This window comes from Sus scrofa, chromosome 16, assembly GCF_000003025.6.
Source record: "Sus scrofa isolate TJ Tabasco breed Duroc chromosome 16, Sscrofa11.1, whole genome shotgun sequence".
Classification (NCBI taxonomy): Eukaryota; Metazoa; Chordata; class Mammalia; order Artiodactyla; family Suidae; genus Sus; species Sus scrofa.
This window is the reverse complement of record NC_010458.4, coordinates 38,976,197-39,002,828: the sequence shown is the minus strand read 5'-3', so window position 1 is coordinate 39,002,828 and position 26,632 is coordinate 38,976,197. Positions and strand designations below refer to the sequence as shown.

The 26,632-nt window shown below is 35.7% G+C and overlaps 1 protein-coding gene across 12 annotated transcripts in view; it reads left to right on the top strand.

Moving 5' to 3' along the window:
- PDE4D (phosphodiesterase 4D) overlaps positions 1–26,632 on the top strand; it is a 1,509,235-nt gene that overhangs the window by 403,706 nt on the left and 1,078,897 nt on the right. Inside the window, exon 1 of one of the 12 annotated variants that reach the window (XM_021076875.1) lies at positions 21,697–21,717. The exons of 10 other annotated variants lie outside the window; for them this stretch is intronic. In XM_021076875.1, the coding sequence (XP_020932534.1) occupies positions 21,712–21,717 (6 nt within the window). In that variant the 5' untranslated portion in view covers positions 21,697–21,711. Of the gene's footprint in view, positions 1–21,696; positions 21,726–26,632 lie in introns of those variants that run through there. One more of the 12 variants, XM_021076876.1, reaches the window with a different exon arrangement.

Below are 26,632 nucleotides of genomic sequence, written 5' to 3'. Positions count from 1 at the left end.
ATCATATCATTCCCTTCTGACATGCAAAATTTCTGCAGATAAATTAGCTGATAGACTTAAAAGGATTCCTTTTGTATATGACTCTTTGTTTTCCTCTTGCTGCCTTTAGATTTTGCCATTTTATTTATGATATGTCTTAATGTGGGTCATTTTGGGTTCATCAGTTTTTGAACTCTCTGTGCTTACTATATTTGGATATATGTTTCCCTTCTCAGGTTTTGGAAATGTTTCGCCATAATTTCCTCAAATACATTTTCAGTATCCCTCTCTCCAGCACCTCTGAGACCCTATAATATGAGTATTGCCAAGCTTTATGTTATCTCATGTAGTTCTTACATTGCTTTTTTAAAGCTTATTTTTCTTTTCTTTCTCTCTCTCTCTCTCTCTTTTTTTTTTTTTTTTTTTTTTTTTTTTTTTTTTGGTCTTTTTGCCTTTTCTAGGGTCACTCCTGTGGCATATGGAGGTTCCCAGGCTAGGGGTCTAATCAGAGCTGTAGCCACCGGCCTACACCAGAGCCACAGCAAAGCAGGATCAAGCCACATTAACCACTGAGCCACGATGGGAATTCTTAAAACTTGTTTCTCTTCTTGCCCTTCTGATTGGCTGATTTCCTTTATTCTATCTTCCAGATCACTTATGTGTTCTTCTATATCATTTAGTTTGCTCCTCATTTTTTTCTAGGTTTTTTTTTTAATATCAGCTAATAAATTCTTCTTTTCTGATTAGCTCTTTTTATATTTTCTAATTCCTTGTAAATTTTTCATTTTGTTCATCTATTCTTTTCCCTAATTCAGTTAACATTTTTATTATCAATGCTTTGAATTCTTTATCTGATAAATTGTTTATTTCTATTTCATTATTTATTTTTCAAGGATTTTCTTTTGCTTTTTCAATTTAGAGCTGTTCCTCTGCCTTTTCATTTTGTTTAACATGCTCTGCTCCTAGGAAATTAGTAAAACGATTACTTGTTGCCGTCTTAAGTGCCTTTTATGGGAGAGTTGGATATGATGTAGATGCAATTCGTGTCTTTCCTCAAGATGTTCTAGCCGCTATCACCTTGGTTGGGAGTGTGGCTGGAGAAGGAGAGGTGAGAGCTGAACCCAGGTATGAGATAGGACTTTCCCTCTGCTCAATGGCTGTTGCTGCCTTATCAGGTGCAAGGTCTGATCCCAAGTTCCTGGAGCAGAAGATCTGTCAGTCAGGCTTGAGATTGTCCTGTTGCCTTTAAAAGTATATTTTTCCTTTTTCTAGCACCAGGACCCTTGCCCCAGATGTGAAGCAAGGGTGGTACATGCAGGCTCTCAGCTCTTTTTTGTCATTGACAGAAGTCTGAGCTCTCTCCAATACATAGGTACCTGTAGTGGTTTCCCTTGTTCTACTCATACATGACCTTGTGTGCAAGTCCTCTTTGTTCCTCACAGCTGATCGCTCCCCGAGTCTTTGCCTCCCCAGCCCTTTTGTGGAGCCATACATTGGGGAAAGCAATGTCCAGATTGACTCTTGCTGTGTATCATTTGTGAACTGTAGTTGAGTATCTCCCATCAGAGTTCTGGGCTACTTCTGATGTGTTGATGTAAGCATCAACAAAAGCTGCTGCTGCCTCACTCAGGCTCCATCCTGTGGAGAGGTCAGCTCTGATCCCATGGCTGAGTTTTCTCCCCCGTTGTAGCTGTCTTGACCCAGTGCCATGCTGAGATGTGGAGTGAGGAGAACTGGAGTATCTGCTTGGCTCAGGCTGGGGTGCATGCTGAGGCTTGGGGAGCCTTGCAGTTCCTAGAGAAGTCCTCTTTCGACCTTTCTGCTATACCTTGGGGGAAAGCCAGCACACATGCCCTTCCCATGAGTGGAGTCCAGGCTTCCAAGGCTCTCTAGCTAGTCCCAGCAGATGTGCAACTAGCCGAGGAAGTTAATCTTTCCCGTGTAAGGCCTCAGCACTGGGGCACCCAATCTGTGGCTCTCTCTGCTCACTCTCCAGGGTGGGTCTCTGCTCACGTATTCTCCTTTTCCTCTGAGTCCCCTATTAGGGGCACAGGTCCCAACTTGATTTCTTTTCTTCCCTTCCTACCCAATTATATCTGAATCTTACAGCCTTGATTGTACAGAAGTCTTTCAGTTTCCAGTTAGTTTTAATTGACAACTAATCCACATGTAAATGTATTTTTGACCAACTCAAGAGGCAGGTGAGTTCCACATCTTCTTACTCTACCATCTCAATTGAGTTCCCCCATAACAGTTACTCTTAAATAATTAAATTCTAAAATAAAACATAATATTAAGGATAATAAAAAATTATTTCACTACTAAATTATAACTATGCAAAATTACTTATGGATACGGGCAATGGTTAGCAGGAAATGTTGTTTTGTTAGGACTATGCAGTTTTGGTAATGTTAAATTATTTTTCTACTGCAACTATAATACTTTTTGTGGAAAAACTCTTAAAAATATAGCAAACATTAGTTCACACTTGCAGAAAGTTAGATTTTTATTCTGGGCTCTGAATCTCACATGTTTTGATTGGGTTGCAAAGGGATTAACAAAAATACTGCTTTCTTTATGCCATTCTGTGTAGGTTGCTATGCTCATTGACATGATAGATGCAAACTGCTGCTCAGTCAATTACAATATAGGAGGTTATTTTTGCATTCCAGATGTCATTTCCTGTGGGCACTGAGTTTGCAGTTTTCTAAGTATGAGGATTTAATTTTTTCCTGTTCTAATTCCTGATATCTTTAAGGTCCTTGATTTCTTTTCATTTAGCAGCAGCCACCAACTTTTCTCATAAAGAACTGTATCACTAACCTAATTACTTTCCCACAAATAATTAGCCCCACTTATAGATTATCTACCAGTTACTATACTCTTAGATATTTATAAAATTAACAGAATTTAAAATATATGTTTTCTTTGGTTCTCTCTATCCAGGAAGATACATAGTCAAATATCTGTATAAGTGGTTTAGAAAAAGTTTAGAGACTTGCACAGAATTATTTTGTGTGGATGGTAATGTGTGGTATTTGGGAGTACCAATAAACATGAAAAGGTTTCCTTCATTAACATCTTTTAGAAGCTCAGAATTAAGTGTGCATAATTTTTGTATACTATTGCCATGCCTATAGAATTCTTGGTTTCAACCTTTTTTTCTGTGGGCAAAAGTTCACATATATTCAACACCGACTAGGTTGGACACTGTTGCTTATGGCTACTGTAGACTTAAGAGACTGTGGATTATGATTCATTCTTTAGGATCTACCTATAATCATCATTGCCTTTTCACAGACCTGCATCATAATATGCAGGTCTGTGAAGACCTAATCTGGAGACAGATTAAACCTATATGGACTAAGAATTATGACAGATGCTATCCTATAACAGTTTTGTCTTTTATTCATAAGTATGTTATTTACTACAAAAAAGCATTCAATTTAAATCTTCTATACTGAATTTTGATTATAGAGATGAGCACAAACAAAGTTATTTGGGATATTCCCCTTTCTGACATTAACATCATTTTGTCAGTAAACTAATCAATAATGCACTTATTTTATGTCAGAAGAAACAAATCCCTTTATAAAAGTCCTGATTATCATAGAGTTGTTGATAACTTTAATATAATGGAATTATGTGACTCTGTTGTCCATGTTTACAGATTGTAAGTGATTAAAGACTCTCAATCTGGAAGTATGATGACAAAGTACACAAAGTGCCAGGTATTTGAATTCCAATTATTTGGCCCTTTGATTTTGGTAGATTCTATTTAAATTGTATAAGCTCAGGTTTCTCACTGAGAAATAGGGGTAATGTTTATGTTCTAGGGTTACATTGTGAATAACATAGTTGTAAATGTCAAGTTCTTTGTTCCATATCAGGTACAAAGTAAGTGCTCAAAATATTAACTTTTAATAATCATTATCACTTTTTGATGTCTCCATTCACTTTTTTACATGGTCAGTTATAATTAAATTTCATCCTTCATTCATGAGTGGCACTGCTAAGGATGCTTCTGTGTCATATTTTTTCAGAGACTTCCCCATTGGTAAGGAGGGAACATGACAGCAACTCTACTAACATTGGTGGCAATCCTGACTCCTAACCACTCCCATGCTGCCTACCAAGTTTCCTCCCTCCCTTCCTTCTTTCCTTCCTCTCTATCTAATTATATATGCAACATTTATATATCCACACAGACAAATATATATGTATATGCATATATATAATACCTTTGACCATCTTAAATATGGATTGGGAAAGTGATAACTATACTGTATTTCTTACTGTTTATAACCTACCATGATGTTCTATATTATTTCAGTAGGATTTTAAGAGGCAAACTGATGACAGATGCGAGTTTCTTTGCAGCCTAGTGAGATTTTATCTCATCAAAGCAAAGCATTTTGGGGCAATACCAAGGATAATCTTATGGAATTAATCTTTTTTTTTCAGTGCATTCCATTTACCACTGAGAACTAGATTCAATAATTTTGTTCTCTGTTTCATACTCAGCATAATGTCTTGACCTCCAGATCTGAAACAATATATTTTCTAAGAGATGCTGATTGTATTTCGTGAAGTTGTACAGGGCCCAGTAAATTCAGAATGCTTTTTTTTCTGCATATGGCTAATCTGAATTATATATTTTGAGCTATTCAAACATTAAAATGTACATAATGGAAAGTTACAAATCAGAGAATTTTTGCAAATGTGCTTTATATTTTCTAAGTGCCAACACAAATTTTTTTTTTACATTTAAAACAACTGCTATTCCACATCACTTGTATTTTAAAAAACTAAGTTGCCATCTTATAAAAATATGTGCATGGCTGTAATCTACAAAAAGTACAAGTTAAAACCTACTGTGAACATCTGTTGTGTACTGAGTCTATGACATACTACTAATTACTATGACAAGGTGGGATTCACTGAGTCAGGTAGAGCATCAAGTCCATTATTTTCATGGATTACCTTGCATCACAGTGTAAGTTGTATGACTTCAACAGACTTTATCAAACATCTTCCATATGTGAGGCACCATTCTTGGTATTGGGGAAGGAGATCAGAAATATAAATGCTTGCACAGTGCAGAGAATATCGCTGCCATGTTACAAACAGTTTTTGGACAGCCAGATGTATCCCTGGAGTTTAACTACATGAAGCAGTTACTTGAGCTCTAAGTCTTCACCAGTAGGCAGGAATGTTTTAGAGGCTACTAGAAGTTAGACAGACAAGGGGGAATTCTGTTGTTTACTATTGTGAGTATGTTTCAATACTTGTGCAAAAATAACTGCTTAAAAGGAGAGGTTGAAGATATAGGAATGAAGAGCTGATATTTTGGCAAAGGCTTTGGGTAGTGAATTCACTCAGAACTGAATACAACCTAGAGAAAAGATTTAAGGATTGGTTTTGTATCAGTGGAATGATGTCTCTTCCATTGTCTTAGAGGGAAAGTAGAGGCTAAAGGAGGTTATTGCCATATATGCCTTAAGAGAATTGGACACACAGTAGTAGTAATGGTATTATGAAGGGAGGCATGTCTAGAAATATCTAGCACCTAGGTATCTGCCCAACCCTTAAATATACTGCCATAATTTCTTCATAGGGAGCAGTATTAAGATAATGGGAATTGTAATATATGGGACTAGTAGAAGAAGGTATAGCTGAAAGTTTCTTGGGGGTAAAGTCTATCTTATGTTCATCTTTGTGATCTTCATTGCATCCATCCCAGTTTTGAGTATTGTTGGTGCTAAATAAGTTTATGGTATATGTTGTGTTCTAGAGGGATGGGCACAAAGTTTTAAAAGAGATGATGGATGGAGAAGAGATGATGGTATGGAGGGGTGATGGTTCAGATTGGACTCTTCTGCCTAGGAGAGGTCTTTAACTTCTTTGATACACAGTTATATTATTTAATGCTTAATTTAGAAGCAGCAGAAATGCTGATGGTTGGAGCATGTCATTTATATTCTCAGAAGTAATTCATGCTGTTTACTATGTTTTTTTGATTAATTTGACTAAATATCATCCCACAGAGTTCAAAACACTACTTTTCCATGGATTATTCACTCCATGGAAAAGATGTCAAATGTAAGAAGAACAATGCATATTATTGGTTATCATGTCTGAAATTGGGCACATAAACATTCATTTTTTATTAATCAGTAGACCTAATTAATCATTAACTAATTAATGGAATGGAAATGGATGCATTCTTTGGACAAGCTATTTTTGACAACATTAATCAATATTAATATAAAATATACAGAAATTTAATGACTGCCCTCTTCTTCTATTAGCTGTGTTCTTCAGGCAGCTGAATGGATCAAAGGTTTAACTGGGTTTATTTGGATACTTCTTGTAAAATGTTAAGGAATTGATTGTGGGATCAGTGATTTCCCATAAATTAGATTTTCTTTGAACTCAATACAGATGTCATAAAATTGAAATATAGATGGTTAATACAGGTGTTATAAAAATAAAATAAGGTAAAGATGTTTTGTAATCAGTTGTTACCAAAGGCTGGTTTAGTGGTGATGGGCATTTTTAGTTTTTGCTTGTTTAGAACCTGTATCTTCCTTCAGTTCTGAATGATAACTTTGCTAGAGAGAGTATCCTTGGTTGTAGTTTTTCCTTTTTAGGATTTTAAATATATCATCCCACTCCCCTCTGGCCTGCAAAGTTTCTGCTGAAAAATCTCCTAATAGTCTTATGAGGATTCACTTGTTTTTCTCTTAATGACTTTATTCTATCTTAAACTTTTGTCGTTTTAATTATATGTTTCAGTGTTGATCACTTTGGATTAATCTTGTTTGGAATGCTCTGTGCTTCCTTGATGTGGATACCTGTTTCCATTCCAGGTTGGGGAAGTATACAGACATTATTTTATCAAATACATTTTCTTCCCTTTTGCTCTTTTCTCCTCTGGGAATCTACAATGTGAATGTTAGTATGCTTGATATTATCTCAGATGTCCCCTAAACTATTCTTTATTTTTTAAGATTATTTTTTGTTTTTTGCTCTTCTGATTAGGGAATTCTTTTGCTATTCTGTTTTCCAGATCACTTAGGCATTCTTCTGTATTATGTAATTTTCTGTTGATTCCCTCTAGTGTATTTTACACTTCAGTTATTGTGTTCCTTATCTCTGGTTGGTTCTTTTTTTCATATTTTTGAATTATTTTTTTGAGTTCTCTTTGGGTTCCTCTATGCTTTCTCTCAGTTCATAGATTATCTGTATGACTATTACTTTGAACTCTTTATCAGATAAATTACTTATCTCTATTTCATTATGTATTTTTTTCCCCATGTGGTTAATTTCCTCTTTTTTGAAACATATTCCTCTGTCATCTCATTTTGTTCAGTTTTCTGTTTGTCTCTATGAATTGGGCAGAATAGTTAGCTTTCCTGGTCTTGAGAGTGTGTTCTTATGTTAGTACATCTGTTTGTAGACTGTATGTGACCAGTAGCTTTAGCAAACTTAAAGCTGAAGTGGGTGCAGATGAAGGCTTCTCTTGGGTACACCAAGGGCTGCCACCTTAACTGGAGGCTGCTGGATCCTGAGCCTGGCCTGGGCCAGAATTTCTTGCAGTGTCCATCAAGGGCCACTGCCTTTATGGGTGGGGCTGGAGTCTGGTGAAGGCTAGGCTTCTCCTGGGGCATGCCAGAGGCTAGAACCTTGCATAGTCTACGGGCTGGTCCTGGCAGGACAGTTAAAGAACCAGGTACATTTCAATCTGCTGCCTCTGTGCTGGGATTCAGAGTAAGTTTGTGCTCCTACCCTTTATGATCAGAGTTTTGATTTCCTATAGCCTTTCAGTTCTCTAAATCATAAGCCCTGCTGGTTTTTAGTACTGTTTAAGGGGGCTTATCTTCCTGGTGCGGGTCCTTGGGGCTGGGGTAGCCAATGTGGAGCTTGAACACTTTGTTCCTTAGAGAAGTCCTTTGAGTTTGTGATATACCCTTTAACTTCTGGGTTGCCTGCTAGGGGTGTGGGTCCTAACTGGATAGCATCTCTGCCCCCTTACCCATCTCAATGTGTGTGTGTGTTTGTGGTTTTTTTTGTTTTTTTTGTTTGTTTGTTTGTTTTTTGTTTTTTTTGGTCTCTTGGTCTTTTTAGGGCCACACTCACTCTATATGGAGGTTCCCAGGCTAGGGGTCAAACTGGAGCTGTAGCCACCGGCCTATGCTATAGCCATAGCCACAGCAACAGCAATGATGGATCCTTACCTTAACCCACTGGGTAAGGCCAGGAATCAAACCCACAACCTCATGGTTCCTAGTTGGATTCATTTCTACTGCGCCATGATGGGAACTCCTCAATGTGTTTTTTTCTTTGTATCCTTAATTATAGGGCAGTTGTTTTGCTAATCTTTAGCTTGCTCTCAGAGAGAGTTGTTTTATTTGTAGTTACGGTTTTGGTATGTCCATGGAGGGAGATGAGCTCTGGGTCTTCCTATTTTACAATATTTTTGGGGAGGGACACACACACACACACAGCTTATGGAAGTTTCCAGGCCAGGGACTGAATCTGAGCCACAGTTGTGACCTACACTACAGCTATGGCAATGCCAGATCCTTAACCCACTGTGCTAGGCCGAGGATCAAACTCATACTGCAGCAGTGACCCAAGCTGCTGCAGAGACAATACTGGATCCTTAACCTACTGTGCCACAATGGGAACTCCTATCTTACCATCTTGTTCCCCCACCACAAATTAACATTTAAATTATGAATTAAACCTAGATTTTGGTAAAGAAATAAATTTTTATAAAGGGATAAATAATCTAGGCATAAATCAATTATTTATCATTCACATATTAGGTGAGGGGAATAAAACACTTTTCTTAATTTTACCTTTTTGATTATATTAAGTAATACTACCACTTTTATTTCTTTATCAGATATATTTTTATCATCTATCTTTATAGAAAACTTAACATTCCTGTGTGGCTGGTAGATTAATTTTAGATACTGTCAGTCTAAAAAAGTGAGTTCCAGTATAAGATACATATGAAATCTATAAAAATACATATTAAGGTTCTTAGGTTAATTATTTATATGGTAGCTCAGCAGGGATTAATCTCTAGAACATTTGCTCTGACTAGAACCATTGAAGTACAACACATTCCTATAGTGGTAACTAATAAATACTTACCGTCTTTAGGATTATTTAAATTCCCCAGTAGTATATGCTAATACAAGAATTACTAGGTAAGATGTTGAATAGATACATGCTACTTTTGTTTTCCAGGTAAATGCTCAAACTAGTTTCCTGGAGATTGTCATGTTCAGTGCTTATAATATCATCAATATTATTGTTGACACTTAAAGTATAACCAAAACTATCCTGATCTGATAATTTTTATTTTCTTCAAATATAGCCTTGATGTTTGTTTTTCTCTTCTTCCCTTCCCAGATAATCAGCCAACCCTAATTAATAGGTTTTTTTTAATTACATTTGGATGTTTTTCCTAATGCTATGTATAAGTGAATTTGATTTTTTCCTATTCATATTTTATAAGCCATGCTTTCTTTTAATTTAATGAGAGTGGTAGATGGAACACTTTATTCTAAATCATTTTTCCCCCCTGACAATTAAGACTTGCTTTTAAGTAAAGTTTGTTATACTTGTCTCTATTTTATCTTAGGTTTATTTCTTTACATGGAGCTTCTTCATCTCCTCCTACAAAATAAACTTCTGAAAGGCTTACTAGGTCACTTTATATGTCCAGACCTGCATGAATTCTAGAAATGAACAGTTTAGTTCAACTTGGGGCCTGGCTGTCTATTGTTTATTCCTGTTTCATAAGCCTTGTCTCCCTACCATGTGCTAGTAATAAATAATAGGAATCTTGGCATGGTAGTTACTACCCTCTTCCTGAAATAGTTCATCCCTGAATGTCCTTCCTCTTTTTGCCTCTTTCTTCTCATTTATCCCAATACGAAGTAATGATTATAAATGAGCTCAGAAGTTTGACATTTCTACTCCGTTCATGTCTACCTAAAAGCAAGAAGAGTCAGTAATCATCATTTGTTTTGATTCTAAATCCCCAACTGGAAGCATCAAGCTCCAGGAACTCTGAATTAGGCTGAGTATCTGTTCTGTCATGCAGTGAGACAGCAGTACTGACTGAATTCTGTTTTCTGAAAAGTATTCTTCTAGGAGCTCTAGTAGTCATAATGCTGCCCCATAGGAGCTTATAAATTAATGGGAATCATGGTGCCAGGATGATCTAAGAACTTCCTCCGCTACAAACCCCTTTACTTCCTGGTGGGTGATGTTTTCTGTTCTGTTATTTCTTTTTTAGTAAAATGAAAATTACAAGTAAGATGGAATCAAAGACAGAATTGGGATGAGGACACTTTCATTTTCCTGGTAGGACTATAGGGCCCTGGTATTCAGCTGGCTGTTTACAACGAATGTTTCTTCTGGTTGGTCATGACCTTAATTCTCATTGGTTTGTGCCCAAGCATATTGATTGTATTGAATATGATCCCATGACTGCAGACATTCCTGTTCTTAGCAATACTAAGAAGTGAAGAAAATCTTCTGTCTGTATTCTGTTTTGACCTTCTGGGTCATCATTTCTATCTTTTCTTTTTTGTTGGCTCTTTATTTGCCCTCCATCTGTGCATCTGATAATAGTGACTTTTGATAAACTAATTCTATGTCTACTTCAGTCCTGGAGTCTTAGGATTCCTCTGGAGGGTGCCAGCCATGTTAAAATGTACTCCTATAAACTCAGTTAAAGCACTGTTTGTGAAAGTATAAGGGTCATTGCGCAGCATTTTTCACCTACCCATCCCTCTTCCCCTCCTACACTTCTTCCACCCTCCCCCCCACCCCCCAGTTGCACTACCAGCACTGAGAAGCTGGTGGCCTGTTTGAAGGATTTCTTCTCTACAGATTGAATTCAAAAGACTTGATTTATAATCAGACTTCCAGTGATTTACTTTGCTGGTAAATTAAAAGCCATCTGGATAGTTTATTGTGATTCTAAAATTAATTAGTTTTTAGTTCTCTGATACCCTATCTAGATCAGATTTTTAAGATGAATGAGAGATCTATCAGAATTCAGTAATTCCGAACTCCACTGAAATCTCCCAATTTTTTTGGGCTGATTTGTGTATATTTTTTAAAAGTTATTTCCTTTCATGGCTTGGCAAGACCCAGACAGAAAGCAGCTTCCAGTGTTAGCGGCAGCAGGAAAGAATACTAATAAGTGTTAGTCATCCACAGTAAATTAAAAATATAATAATAAAGGAAAATTAAACTGCGGTGTGTTTGGGTGTTTGCTCTATTACCATAAATTCACACTCTCATTTTATATTCTCTGAAAAAGAGTGGGTGTGGCAAGAAGCATTTGTGAAATTCCATTAGCATTTTTAGAGAAAATTACTCCACTAAATGATTCAGGATTCAGTTCCTCCTTCCAAGGTTCAACTCAGGCGTGTGAAACATTTTATTTTGTATATGAGTAGAGAAGTCTTAGGACTTAAAGATTTGTTAGCAGCTAGCCCCAAATCCTCTTATTGTTTTAGGTGAAGAAATGCTAATGATTAGCTCAGGTTCTCATACCTCGCTACTGATGGTGAAGAGGTAAATTTACCAGTACACCTTTTGGCTGGAGGTTGATCAAAATACTTCAGAAACATTATTTTAGATGAGAATATGATGACTTGCTCTTAGTAAGTAAATAAACAAATGTAAGATGTTATTCCTTTTGAGATTCATGATTGCCAGAAAGAGGACTACATTATAAAAAATTATTTTCCCCTCACTTTATTACTAAGTTCATCTGAAAGTGAATAGAATGCAGAGGTGCAGCCAGATATTGAGTCAGATTTCCCAGGCTTTGAATTTTAGATATGCACTCATTCCTTTTTTCTAGGAAGATTGCCTTTCTTTCTCTCTCTGCTCAGTTTTGATGCACAACAGATTCTACTACACTGGAGATTGTTAGGACTTCATCAAATGAGGAGTCCTTGACTTCTGCTTTCCTGCTGGACCACACAAATAGCCAAACTAATTTATGTTGCATCATTTTCAACCCCACAAGACAAGACTCCATGTAGACCTAACACTGCTTTTGCCAATAATCCTAATTTTCTAGGAACATGATCACTTTGACAATTTGTACACGTTTGTTGTCGCTGCCAACCTCCAAATCACAGAAAGCTGTTAATTCCAAATCACCTTTTGCAAAATACATTTCAGAATCTTCTCACAGATTGCTCTCAGTATATTGGACAACTAGGTTGATGTGCACTTTTTTCTTTTGATTTTTTTTTAGTACTCAAAAAAGCTTCATTTTTAAATTTTGCTTTCTGACTCTCCTTGTGCCTCAGCATTTTGATGGTTTTCCACTCCTTAATAGGGAAAGCACGCTTGGTTCTGGCATGAACATATTTATCACACATGACACCGCCACAGTTGTTTGTTGTCTTTGTTTTAAATTTTAGACCACTTCATAAGAACTTTAGGCCTCACAGCATAAACTCCTCAAAGCTGACCTTGGCAATACCACAGGCCTTAGCTTTGATTTATAAAAAACTTCATGTTCCAATGTGTATATGTGAATACATTTCCTAAAAGGTAATATTTACCCATGGTGTCCCACTGTAGAGCTATAGATAAATGATAAAAATCATTTAGTGCATAAGCTCATATCACAAAACTTCAATAGAATCAATAATTTTGTTACAATTTAGGTATTCTCTTATCTGAAAACATGCAAGACTGAAGAACCTTAAGAAGAGTAGTAGTTCCTGAAGGCAGAAATCAGAGTTTCAGATATCTCCACTATTGTTTCTAGGGTGGTGTCAAGTGTGTGTCTGATTCATTGGTGCTGTTTCATATTGTGACAGATGAGTGGATCAGGGAAGTAAATGCCAGTGTAAATATTCTGAATCCAATTAAGAGTTTGTGGGAAATTTATTCCTTCACTTATTTCTATTTATTTTGTTATTATTTCTAATAAAAGCTTGTGATGCATTTTACTGTTCTTTATATCAACATAAGTACTAAAGGCTGTTATTTTCCTCTGAGTGCTGCATTAGCTATATCCATTAGCCTATGATATGTAGTATTTTCATTATAGTTGTTTTCTAAAAAGTCCACTGTTACAATTTGTTTTTCTGCTTTGATCTAAAAATTATTTAATAGAGATTTTTAGAATTTTCAAGTGTAAAGGATCTTTTTTATTATTCAGCTATGATTTTATTGTTTGTAGTTTTTGCTTGTGAACAAAATTGTTATCTTTATTATATCCACTATTTCAGAATTATGAAGTTTTGGAGGGGCCCAATATGTTATCAATTTTCATGAATATTCAAACTGCTTTAACAGCAGGAATAGTCTTTATTAATAGAGCACATAATTCAATGTGACTGTATACTTCTTTAATATCTACCTTATTGTTTATTTTGGGGTCTTCGATCACCTTATTCACTTTTTGATAATTGAGAGACATGAGGTATCATATTAATGTGTTTCTGACTATTCCTCCATTAGTCTTTTGTCATTTATGTTTTATAGGAATTACTGTTGTTATTTTTCATATAGATATGTGTAAGTGTTAGCTCTTCATTCTGAATTGTAGACTTTAGCATTATTTATTGTACCATTTAATTTTTTCTTTAATATTCTACATTGTGTAATGGTAAGATTTCTTTTTTCATTTATATCATATATCTTTGTGTGTTCTTTCATTTTTAATTACTCTAAAGCACTTGAGTGTATCTCTTATTAGTGGCATAGAGTTTGTAATCTGTAAAATTTTGTAATCTAACCTGAAAATGTTTTTATTGTAATAAGTGATTTAAGTTCTTTACATTTATTGATATGTGTATTTCATTTTAGTTCTCTCTCTTTATTTTATACTCTACATCTTATTTACTTTTAAAAGTCTTCCATTTGTGATTAATTTTCTTTGGCATGTTGTCTTTAGTAGATGCAAGGGTTTTTTTGTTTGTTTGTTTGTTTTTTCTTTAGCAGTTCTGTTGTATTTTGTGTGTATGTCTCTCTTTAGGTATAATCTATTTTATATGAAAGAGTATTTACACAGTTAGTTTGTGACTTTTCCCTCATTCCTCTCCTCCCTCTCCTATACCATCCAATGTCAGTTAATAGTGTTATTTTGCTTAGTATTTACCTTTATACTCCAAAGCTATAAATTATATCTTTGAACTTCCAGTTATTATATGTGAAGCAAGCAGTAATTATTCTTCCTTCTCTCCCAGTTTTTCTTCCATTTTTCTTAGTTGAATTACTACCATACTATCAGGGCATATTATATTTGTATGTTATTCTGTCAGTCTTATCACTTTTATTTTATAAGTAAATAAGAGAAAATAGTCAGTGCACATCACTTAACTTTTTCTCCAAATTCTTTTTTTCATTTCTCTTCTACTAGTTTTTTTCAGGATCAACAGCTAATAGGAAGAATATTCCCTGAGTTTGTGTACATTCATAGCACAAATAATTTTGTTCATAATTTTTACATTTGAAGAACATCTTTACTTAAAATTTTGTTCCTTGAGTGTCTTTTAGGTTTTACTCCATGGTTTTCTGCTATTGAAAATTTTTCATTTCCAAAAATTCTGGTACAAAGCTCATTTTAGTTTCCTTATTAAAGACTAGATAGTTTTGCTTGTAGGCCCAGTGGATTCTTTGTTTTTTTTTTAATACTAAATATTTAGCAGGATATCATAGTGTTTACCATCTGGATCAATTTTCTTAGATATATACTATGCTTTTAAAATTGGCAGGGTGTTCTAAATTATAGATTAGTAGTTTAATCATCTTTGTTTTCTTTTTCAGTGACTCTAATTATATATAGATCTCCTTTGTTTTCTATATATCACTTTCCTTTAAATAGTTTAAAATCCTTTCTTTAGTCCTATTGACCTTTTTTACTTTTCTCATTTGTTCCTGTGTCTGATGTGCTTTCCATTATCTTTATCTTACCTTGTAGTCATTGTAATGGAAACTTCTTTTAAGATGGCTTTTCATTCTTCCTCAATTTCTTCCCCGAATTCTGTTAGTTTTTTCCTTCCTATTGTTTGGGCATCATTTAATCTCCTTTTGGCTGTCAAAATTTTCACTGAATTTTATAGTTTTACTTATTTTAGATTTATAATTGTTTAATAATTTTTTCAAAAAAAGGTTCATCATAGAGTCTTAGTTTATACCGTCTCTCTACACTTCTGGAACATTTTCCTGATTTGTTTTCTTAGTGTGTGGGGGATTTTTGCTGCTCTTTTTCCTTTTTCTTTTTAGAAGTAACTTGGTATGAATGTAATGATCTTATATTTTAAAATCAACCTGAGATTAGAATGAGTTGGATATTCCTGCACCACCAAGTCGAGAAGGATATTATGAAGAGAGGGGAGGTGCCTGAATAGCTTTTCCAACTTCTCAGCTTAAGGATCCTCCTTCTACTCTTATATGGTGTTTTGTGCAGCCAGGCTGGCTTTGACCTTCAGCACCAGGACCCCACATACCCTTTTTCTTCTCTATCACACCTAGAATGCTCATGGCTATGCTTATGCCCCACTACCCCTGCAGCTTAGTTGGTTGGGAATGTTTGGGCCCAGCCCATCCTTATAGGTAATTTAGTATTTATGTTGTTTTTTTTTTTTTCTAGAAAGATATTGTGTGTGTGTATGTATATGTTTAAGTATTGAGGGAGAAAGGGTGGTTTTTCACTCTTTTTATTGCTCTGTTCAGTTTTAAAGAAAGGAGTAGGAATTTAGCAATCCTACCTAAAAGAAAAAATGCTGAGAGATAAAAGAGAAAGGGCAAGATTCTCAATTCCCATTATACTCCTGCCATCTCTTTTGGCAAGATTGGCCCTGCCTCTCCTGTCCTATACCAGAAAGATATTTTCACATTTAAGCATGGATTCTATGATTCAAAGATGAAGTTCTATAGTACATTGTTTGTTAGTCTTGTTTCCTTCTTCTCACAGAAGTTGCCTTTGTCAAGTGAAGAAAAATTGGTCAGCTGGTAGAATAAAGTGGCATTCCACTACAGTGAGAAAAAAAACCAGGAGCCCTGGGTAAAAAAATTGGGCCTGGCTCTACCTATAAGGGCAATTAGCATTCTACTCAACTTTCTGTTAATTATTCAAAAAACAATTATGCTCCCTTATGTTTGTTTGGTTTAAGCTATGTGTTGATGATTTTGCTAAGAGTTTGGTGAAGGCAAGAAGTAAGTGGAGTCAGTCTTAAATCACCATGTCTGACTGTGACCTGTGATAAAAACTTTAGTGGAAAAGTCCAGCTTAGTTAATGATATCAGACATTCATTTGGTATTGGACATAAATTTAGAACTAAGTTAGAAATTGTTCCTACTGTTTGGGTAAGTCAGTCATCTTCCTCAAATAAGCAATCTCGCTTCACATTCAGTGAAGATGCAACTGTTGACTAAGAGAGTTTTCTAATCTCTTTTTATCCCTATTAGCCTATGAAAGAAGATATATACTTGGTTTCTTTCTAGGTCTCAGGGTTCTGTAAACTTCAGAACAAAGACTCTTTCTGCTTTGTTTCTTACTAGATTTCTACTGCTCATCATAGCGCCTGATATAACATACCTCTATGACACATACGCACACAAAAATATATTTATGATATATTGAATGTATAAAAAATATGTTAACAGACAGGAGAGTTGCTACTAATTGATCTCTAACATCATTTTATTATCCTGATAATTGTGGATTTTAATTCTTTGGAAGATAGTAAGGTGTCAATCTTAAATTATGTACAGATTTACTATGTCGTCTCAGATGGTCAAATATAACATATCCAATACCAAAATGGTAAGGCTAAATTAACTATAATAATCAAGGCATAATGTGAATATTATGTAATCTAATGACCTTTTATTGAGACTAAGTTCAGAGAAACATTTCACAATTCTTTTTACTTAAATTGTGTATATTGTATGCGTAGTATTCAAATGTGAATGAGATTTGGAATCAGAAAGACAAAGCTTCATATTCAAGTTCCTGCACTTGAATTTCTTTAAGATAAAATTACTTGATAGCATTCAATGAAATAATATGTAGTTGGCCCTTATGAAGCACTGGTTTTCTTATCTCTCATTCACTTTTTATTCATTCTCATTTTCACTCCTTGCCATACATGTTCAGTACTTCATTCTTTGGCTCTTTTTCAGAATAAGAGTATTACTGTGTCACATTCAATTTTAAACTAAACACATCACTTCCCAAGTAGTTGAAATTAATATCAGTAACAGCTCATATTTCTGAAAACCTGAAAATACATTATCTATTCAGGATCCAGTTAACTGGCAAGATAAGAGTCTCAGTAAATTTAGAAACATTCATTTTAATGGTGTTTTCTGAGGTGTTAGCTGTTATTCTGAAAGAAAGAAGAGAGTTTGTAAGGAGACTTTGGTATAACACCAAACTTATAAACTAATGGCTCAGAAGTCTTGTAATTAAGTACCATAAAGGCTCAGAATTTCATTATTCCCCTATGTAAACATCACAATTGCCTCATTAGCTTTTAGGAGTTCAGCCTAGTTTTAATGCATAAAACTATGCATTAGCATTTCATGAAATTAGCATTAGCATTTAGTGACTTGTAATAATAAACTTCCTTCTAGATAGTTTTGTGTGCTTATATTATAAAGCACATCCAAATGACTATAATGCATGAGAAGGACCACAATTTAAAGTCATTTTCTTTGATCCTAAATATTGTCGTTTATTCTTAATCCACAGTAAACTTGAGTCATAGAGCAAACACTGTCTTTATACAATTTGAGACTTTGCTTTTTCTTTTTGAAAGAAATTGAGTACCTTATTCATAAATTCCCTCTGTAAAGAACCAGACTAAATTATAATTTTTTAAAAAATTCTGTTATATGGTGCTTTGTTTTCTTGCTTCCTCTGGTGAATTTTGCTTTCCATAAAGGTGAATACAAATGACTAGTACTCAGACAAAAATATAAGTACTTAATGAAGTAAAATAACCATATTAATTTTCTGGGGCTGCTGGATCAAAGTAACACAAACTGAGTGGATTTGACAATAGAAATTGATTGTCTCACAGTTCTGGAGGCTAGTCTGAAATCAAGATATTGGCAAAGTTGTTTCCTTCTGAGGGCTATGAGAGAGGGATTTATTCCAGGGTTTTCTCCTTGCAGATGGTTATAGATGGGTGGGTTCTTTCAATGACTCTTAACATCATCTTCCCTCTGCACATGTCTCTGTGTTTAAACTTCCCCTTTTATTATAAGGACACCAGTCATATTAGATAAAGCCCCACCCTAATGACTTTATTTTAACTGGATTTCCTCTGAAAAGAGCTTATCTCCAGTAATGTCACCTTTTATGGTACTAAGGATTAAGGGCTTTGACATATGAATTTGTGTGTTGGGGGGGTGTTGGGAATCAATCCATAAAAATAGCCATTTCAATACATTTCAATATGAACATTCTTTTCCTTTAAACTTGGAGTCCCTCCTCAGCGCTAGTAAACAATGCCATCTTTGTGTGTACTATTTACAACAAAATAAAATGATCTCTACATTTTTGTTAACATTCAGGTTACATTCAACTTTATTTTCAGTGATTTAAAAACTGCCCTATCAGGGGCTGCCTTTACTCATTCACTCTTCCCCACTCATAGATTACTTCCTGAGATTCCGTGATGGGCACTTTGAGATTTATGAAGGATGGAAACTCAGATTTGCTAAAGTCATGTAGTTAGTATGTGGCAGAGCTGAGATTCAAATATCTTTCTGATTGACTCTAAAGTTAGTGTTAATTGAGTGGTCAACAGTATTGTATTTTTAAATTCTTATTTGCTATTTATCTTCTCAATAAAAATACTGATTTTTTTCCTGAATATAAATATAGCAAGTGCTCACTAAAGAAAAAATTTAGACAAGCCCTCTCAATATTATAGAAATGAATGTCAAAATTACCCATTTCACCATTTAGAGATAACCATCATATATTAGCTTTCAGAACATATAGATAGACATTTTTGTAATTCCATTTATATATTTATATCTGTAGAACTACAAGTGTAATTTCACATATCGTCAGAAATTGTTTGCAATAAAAATTTTCAAATCTCAAATCATTTGCCCAATTTATAATTACCTGAACTTTATTAGGTAAATTAGTTTTAACTATGTAAAAAATGAATTATTTTCTTCTTACATTCTTCTGGTGAAAATAATGCATAAGCCTATACAGATGCAAGTGAATTAACATTATCTTCTTAATTCCTATGCTAGAGGAGTGGTCTGAGACAGAGTGAGAGCAGAACAACAGCCAGCACTTGGCCTTTTTTCTACTCTCTGGTCCATCTCTAAATCCAGGACTTCTACCCAGACATTCAAGTACTTGAATAAGTAGCCCTTTCTAGTTCCTTGTACTAATATAAAAACTAGGATTTTCATTAGAGAACAGTCCCCACTTCCCACCCCAAATCTGATGTAGGAGCATCTTCTTGAATGTAAAGAGTCCAGAGTAGCATAGCATCCATCCATGGCAACATACCTAGATATTATGGAATTTAGAGAGCCTGCTGAATCCTTTCAAAAGATAACCAGGGGACCTAAATCAAATCAGAGATAGCACCTAGCACAGAACTGAGGACAGGACCTAAGTTGAATACATCCTTTATGTTTGATACAGTGGCCTCTCCAGGGAAGTCCCACATCTGCCTCGCCACCTCACTTATTTATATCATGTGACTTACGCACTTACTCCCACGTCTCATCCTAAGCATGTTAGTTTTATCTGACATTTGACCGCTTGTAATCTTTTGGTTTTCGCTTTGACTCTGAAAATTTCTTGTGGATAGGCTGGGATCATTCAGTCCTGCTGAAATGTTTGACTTAGGCAGGTTGTCTTTCAGAGCAAAGAGTCTGGCTTGCCTTGCCGCAGCACCATAGTTGGTCACAACACTCTCCTTGCAGACTTGGTTGTTTACAACAGTCCCAGGATGATTCAGGCTGGTGGATCTTGCTCCAGGCCTTGCCAATAGGTCTAGAGACTGTTCACATGAGTAAACTTGACCCTAGGTCCAGTTGGTGGTCATATGAGCTTAGTAATTCACTTATAGCCCTCACTGGAATAGAGTTAGAGTGAGAACTCTATGGTGGTTCTTGGGAGGTTTTTTTAAGGTTGTTTGGGAGTACAAAGGTCCAGACTTTATTCCTAGTACCCTCCATGCACTCCTGAGTTAGCAGGTGGAATCACTACAATTCATTCATTTTGTAACCACTTGCTCTTATGCTACCTTATGATCTACTTTTTCAGATCATTGTGACAAGTTTTCTACTCTTATGGAAAACTCCTTTTAGTAAATGCTATGAAGTTTAATAAGTTTCTCTACTGAATGGGAATAATAATGCAGTGGTTCATAAAACATACTCAGGTCTTGTTTAGTCATTAGAAAAACTAGAGGAGTTCCCATCGTGGCTAGGTGGTTAACTAATCCAACTAGGAACCATGAGGTTGTGGGTTTGATCCCTGGCCTTGCTCAATGGGTTAAGGATTCGGCATCGCCGTGAGCTGTGGTGTATGTTGCAGACGTGGCTTGGATCCTGCATTGCTGTGGCTCTGGCGTAGGCCAGCAGCTACAGCTCTGATTAGATCCCTAGCCTGGGAACCTCCCTGTGCCATGGGAGAGGCCCTAGAAAAGGCAAAAAGACAAAAAAAGAGAAAGAAAGAAAGAAAAGAAAAGAAAAACTAGAATATGATGTTTAAATGTGAAAAAATTCACAGGCCAGAGAGCTATAATATTGAAAAGTTCTTTTGTTCCTGAAGTTCCTTGGTGGTGGAGTAACAAATCAGTTAATGACCAAAGCAATAATTTGTTTGAGTTTATATAGGAAAGCCCACATCTTCTTTCAAAAATAAAGCTTCCACATATTCTTATTGGAAAAGCTATTTTAAAAATTCTACCTAAGCCTCCCTATTGTTTGGCCTAAAATTTTTCAAGGCTTTCCTAATATAAATTGTCAAAAATATGTGTTTATTTTCATTGACACTTAACTAGTCAGTGTGTGTGTGTGTGTGTGTGTGTGTGTGTGTGTGTGTGCGCACGCGCGCGCGCATGTGTTTGCTGTCAGAATAAGAATCTGGCATTTCAAAACTGCAGAGTATTTTCAGTGAGTTCAATATGTAGCTTTTATACCCTTTTATTGCTAAGCAATTAAAAATTATCAGAGCACATGCTTTTTAAAATGATCACAAATAGCTGTAAAATCCTTTGTGCTAACATTGGCACTCTCTCCCTTCTCTTTAGAATTTTGTATCTTGTCATATGAATAACTGCATTATTTTCAGGTCCCATTTTTACATACACATGGCACCTAACCTATTCCTCTAAATTAAGCAGAATTCTTTTGGTTGCAATGACAGAAACCCAACTCAAGGGAGCTTGACTATTTAAATAATAAAAATAATAGTGATGACAATGTATCAGTTATCTTAACTGGAAGGATATTTGAAGACATAAATAAAAGGAATAACTATAGAGCCAGAGCCTCTGAGACTCACTTCATCAGAAATAGAACTTTTGATTTCCATCAATCTCCTACCTCTTCTTGGCTTCATCTATACAGAGGATTTTTCCACCTGGAAAGAAAGAGAATATGTCTGGCTGTTCCTGGAAGTGAAGATATGAAAAGCAGGAATAGGAGTCCCGCCAGACTCCTTTGAAATGAAGGTGCGATGGTAAGAAGGGGAGGGTAAGAAATAAAAAACACTTGGTTGTACATCCAAAGGCTTTATTTCATTTTCCTCACTGTTTACCCCTGTCTACCCAGAATCTGCTTATCCCAAACTTCCTTCCACTCTCAGTGCTTGCATTCCCACTGGAAAATTAACTTGTGAGTAATCTTTTCAGACTCACATCCTTCAAAAGACAAGGCAGAGTAAACAGCTTTATTATATTTCCAATTTCAATAAACTAAAGAAAACCCCTGGTGATTTTTTTTCCTTCCAAGTAGATTATTATTCTTAGGAGTAATTAAATGGATAAACTCAGGGGTTATATGAAAAATATTTTATAATACCTACATAAAGCAGGGGCACTAAACAATCTGAATTGTCATCCACCTTTGTGTTGGCATGGCATCCTGGGGGGCCTCTGCTATAACTTAGGCCTGTAATTTTCAGTTGCTGGACAGTGGCATGGTCCTAGGTATCCTGCCAGTTTTGGCAAATTAATAGTTAGGAATTCAGGGCAGCCCGAAGCAGGAACTACTTACCAATTGCATGGGGACTCTCCTAATATTTCTGCAGTGATATGTAACCACTTGACTATACAGCTTGGGTTATCATGTAAGTATAGAGGATTAACAGTTACTTATGAGAATTGATTCTGCACAATTGACTTTAAGGGAATTAAATATTTGAGACATTAACCAAAGATGATAGGCTTTTTGAATAATTGCTCTGTAGATTTTTTTCTGGTTTATTTTATTTTATTTTCCTGCATGCACTTCAAATGTGTCACTGAAACTTTGGAAATTATATGTAAATTTGGCAGATAAGTAATATATGCATGATTTTTTTTTTTCCTGTGGAGAAGACCAGTCATTTTCAGCAGGTTCTTTTTTTTTTTTTTTTTTTTTTGGTTTTTCTTTTCTTTGTTTCCATCTTAAAAAGTTTTATTGAAGTATAGTTGATTTACAATGTTGTGATAATTTCTATTGTACAGCAAAGTGATTCAATTATACATATACACATATCCATTCTTTTTCAGATTCTTTTCCTGTGTCGGTTATCATAAAATGTTGTGTAGAGTTCCCTGTGCTACAGAGCAAGTCCTCATTGACTAGTCATTCCACATACCACAGTGTGCATATGCCAGTCCCAAACTCCCAGTCCATCCCTTCCCCACCCCATCTTCTTTGGTAACCATAAGTTTATTTTCGAAGTCTGTAGTCTGTTTCTGTTCTTCAAATAAGTTTGTTTGTATCATTTTTTTTAAGATTCCACATATAAGTGATATAATATGATGTTTGTATTTCACTGTCTGACTAACTTAGTATGATAATCTCTAGCTCCATCCATGTTGCTACAAATGGCATTATTTCATTTTTTATGGATGAGTAATATTCCATTATATATATGTACCATATCTTCTTTATCCATTCCTCTGTTGATGGACATTTAGGTTGCTTCCATATCTTGGCTCTTGTAAATAGTGCTTCAGTGAACATTGTGATGCATGTATCTTTTTGAATTATGGTTTTCTCCAGATAGATGTGCAGGAGTGAGATTGCTGGATCATATAGTGGTTCTATTTTTGGCTTTTTTGAGGAAGTTCTGTACTGTTTTCCATGGTGTTTGTACCAATTTACATTCCTGCCAACAGTGTAAGAAGGCTTCCTTTTCTCCACACCCTCTCCAGCGCTTATTGTTTGTAGACCTTTTGATGATGGCCATTCTGGTTGGTATTAGGTGATACTTCATCACTTTTACCAGATTCTTAAATGAGCCTATTCCACACACACACATATAAACACACAGAAAATGTTAAGAATCACTATTATAGAATTTTATATTTATAATTTCCATAAATGGAGAAGAATATATCAAATTCATGTGAGACGAGTTTAAAATAATTAAGTTACAGCTTTAAAAGCAGTAGGATCATAGCACATACCTATGGTTCCTTACTGAAAAATTTTCTTTGATGCTTACAGCACCATCTTGTATGCTTACTCATGCAATTATATTAATCAGTAAATGGGGGATTTATTTTGCGTCCATTCAGCTTAGGTCATTATCAGTTCTGGTTCACATGAATTCATGTGTAAGAACTACCAGTATTCTTGTATTAATCTTCCTGAATTTTTGCACAAAATGATAAGGTATGAAGAAGTGCTCAATATCAAACATAATTGGGCCTAGAGCTTGTCTACTTTTATTAGCTAAAAAAGTCTCAATTTATAATTTTAATGAAGAAAACTGGCCTAAACTTTAATGGGAATGTATAATAAGCCAAACAGCAAAAAGCCAAATGGGATCAGAGCTGTCTCTTTGATAAATGGTAAATTCTAACCTTTGGCTCCAGCCAGGCCAGACCATGCCCTTAGAGTTACTAAAGATAAACAATTGGCAAGGAACAAGTTCATTATTAAGACTGAAACTTAAACAGTTCTAAGAGTACTTCCTTCAACAGTTCTACTTGTACTTTATTTATCTGGAAACTTTTTAGGAAAAGCTAGACAATATAAAGGAATCCCTGAGGCCCAGACAATAAGTAAGTAAGGTCTATACCAATTGAAGCCAATGGTTCTATTTTGAAAAGTTAAGAAAAGTAAACTTCTCAGGTGGTACATCTGTTTATGAATGTCCAGGACTCCATTTTCCACAGTGTTTACAATTTTCCTTGATTATGGCATCTGATGACCAGGCCCCTATTTTACACATGTAAAGATATTGAGTTTGTTTTGAAAGAATATGAAATTCTGTAGTTTTATATTATTAAATTTATGAATGGCTTCTACTTTTACTTTTTGTATGTTTCTACTCCAGCCTAGCGTTTTCCCCCTGTTGTTTGTTTTGTTTTTGCTCCTCAGTATATCTTGTCAAATGCAGCACTATTCCCACAATTGATATCTAAAATTATACAATTTGGTGTGAGATGAGGGAGAAATTTCTTTCTAAAGGTACTTGAAGTGAATCCCTAAAATGTTCTGGGTTTATTCACTTTTTTAACAGATGTTTATTGTATGATTATAAATTAGTCATCAGCTGTATTCATAACAGCAAAAAAAACAGACCTGGTCTCTTAGGGCATTTATAATTAAATGCAGGAAACTGACATGAATTAATCAAGTGAGCAGATAATCATATAAGTGAACATGACAGCTACAAAACAAAAAGATCATCAGAAATCTTTGAAAAAGTGATAGAAGGGTTTACCTCAAATAGAAGGGAGATGTTGTATTCTTTGGGAGGGAAATATTTTAGCTATGAGCTGAAGAAAGAGGAGTCTGCAGTTGTGGGAGAAGGAAAATCTAAGTGGACAAAGCAGCATGTACAAAGGCCAGCTGAAGAACTGATGGAAGGCCAGTATGGCTATGATGAGTGGGAGAGAGGATGCCTTGAAAGGAAGAGAGAGAGTTCTTCATAGCAGCCCTAGTGTAGTTTATCAAGTATGGACATTCTGCCTCTGTCCAGAGGCAAGGATCCTACTGCCTGCCTACCTTGTTTTGAGGAGGGGCTGGGTTGCTAGATTTGGCCAGGCAGTTTGAGTAAAGCAATGCCTCTAACTTTCAGACCAAATCCTGAAATAAGGCTAGTAATGGATAAGCTCACCTCTGCAATGGAATGGAAATTCCTAGCCATCAGAAAACAGGGAGGAAAAGCGGCTTCGGGCACCATAGTAGGGGGCCCAGAGTCAAGAAGAAAAGAGGAAGGTCACTTTCAGAGGCAGAATTGAGGGGTCAAACCATTTTGTGTAATATAGTAAGTTCTGCTATAGTGTCAGGAGGTGGAGGGCGAGTGGGGGAAAACTTCCCTTAATATCCAAAGAAGGCAGGAAAGGATATGAAGTAGTGTCTAAGACCCTGTTAAGGTTGCCTTTCTTATTCTCTGATTTCTTCATAGAAATAAAGAAATGAGCTAATAAATAATAAAGAAATCAGTAATAAAGTGTTAGTCACTTGTCATGAGGAAATCTCCAGAGGAGCCCAAGACCAGTGATGTGGACTGTTTTATCAGGCCTACCCACCCAGAACTCAAGAAACTGTGAGCCTCCCCACCCCCCATCAAAAAGGCAGGCGACCCCAACTTTCAACACTTGTTAGACCCCACCTGGTATAGAGCTGTGTAGAGCCCTGCCTGTGAACTTACTATTGCATCTTCTCTCATTAATGTCTTTGGGAAGATCTAACACTCGACAGTCTCTTACTAAGTCCAATCAGAGGCACTACATGGAGCTGTGGTCTTTTATCTGGGTATGTGTTACAGATCATGTAAAGGACTTCCAAAGATTACCTGATTGGGAGTAATTGTAAGAACATCATTTTTTAAACCCTCAGTTAACATGTGTTTTCTTTCCTAAAACAGATACCTGAGAATCAACCTGGGTAGAGTCACAAGTTCTCCTTTTCCGACTGCCTTTTCTGTAGTTGTCCCTCTTCCATTTTAGAAAAAAAAAATTAAAAAAAGAAAGAGGAATTCCCATTGTGGCGCAGAGGAAATGAATCAGACTAGGAACCATGAGGTTGCAGGTTCGGTCCCTGGCCTCGCTCAGTGGGTTAAGGATCCGTCGTTGCCGTGAGCTGTGGTGTAGGTTGCAGACACGGCTTGGATCTGGCATTGCTGTGGCTCTGGTGTAGGCCGACAGCAACAGCTCCCATTAGATCACTAGCCTGGAAAGTTCCATATGCCATAGGTGCGGCCCTAAAAAGACAAAAGACAAAGAAAAAAAGAAAGAACCTCTTCTCCGACCCTAATGTCACTATGGTGCATTGCTATGAAAAATATCTAAAATTTTCCAGTAGAGAGCAGAGGGATAATTTGACATACTTGGTAGTAGTTTTAAAAAAGTGAATGAGTCTAATGATTAACAAATTTTTGTGAAGAAAAAGTGGTTATCAATTTTTTTTGCTTTTAACACA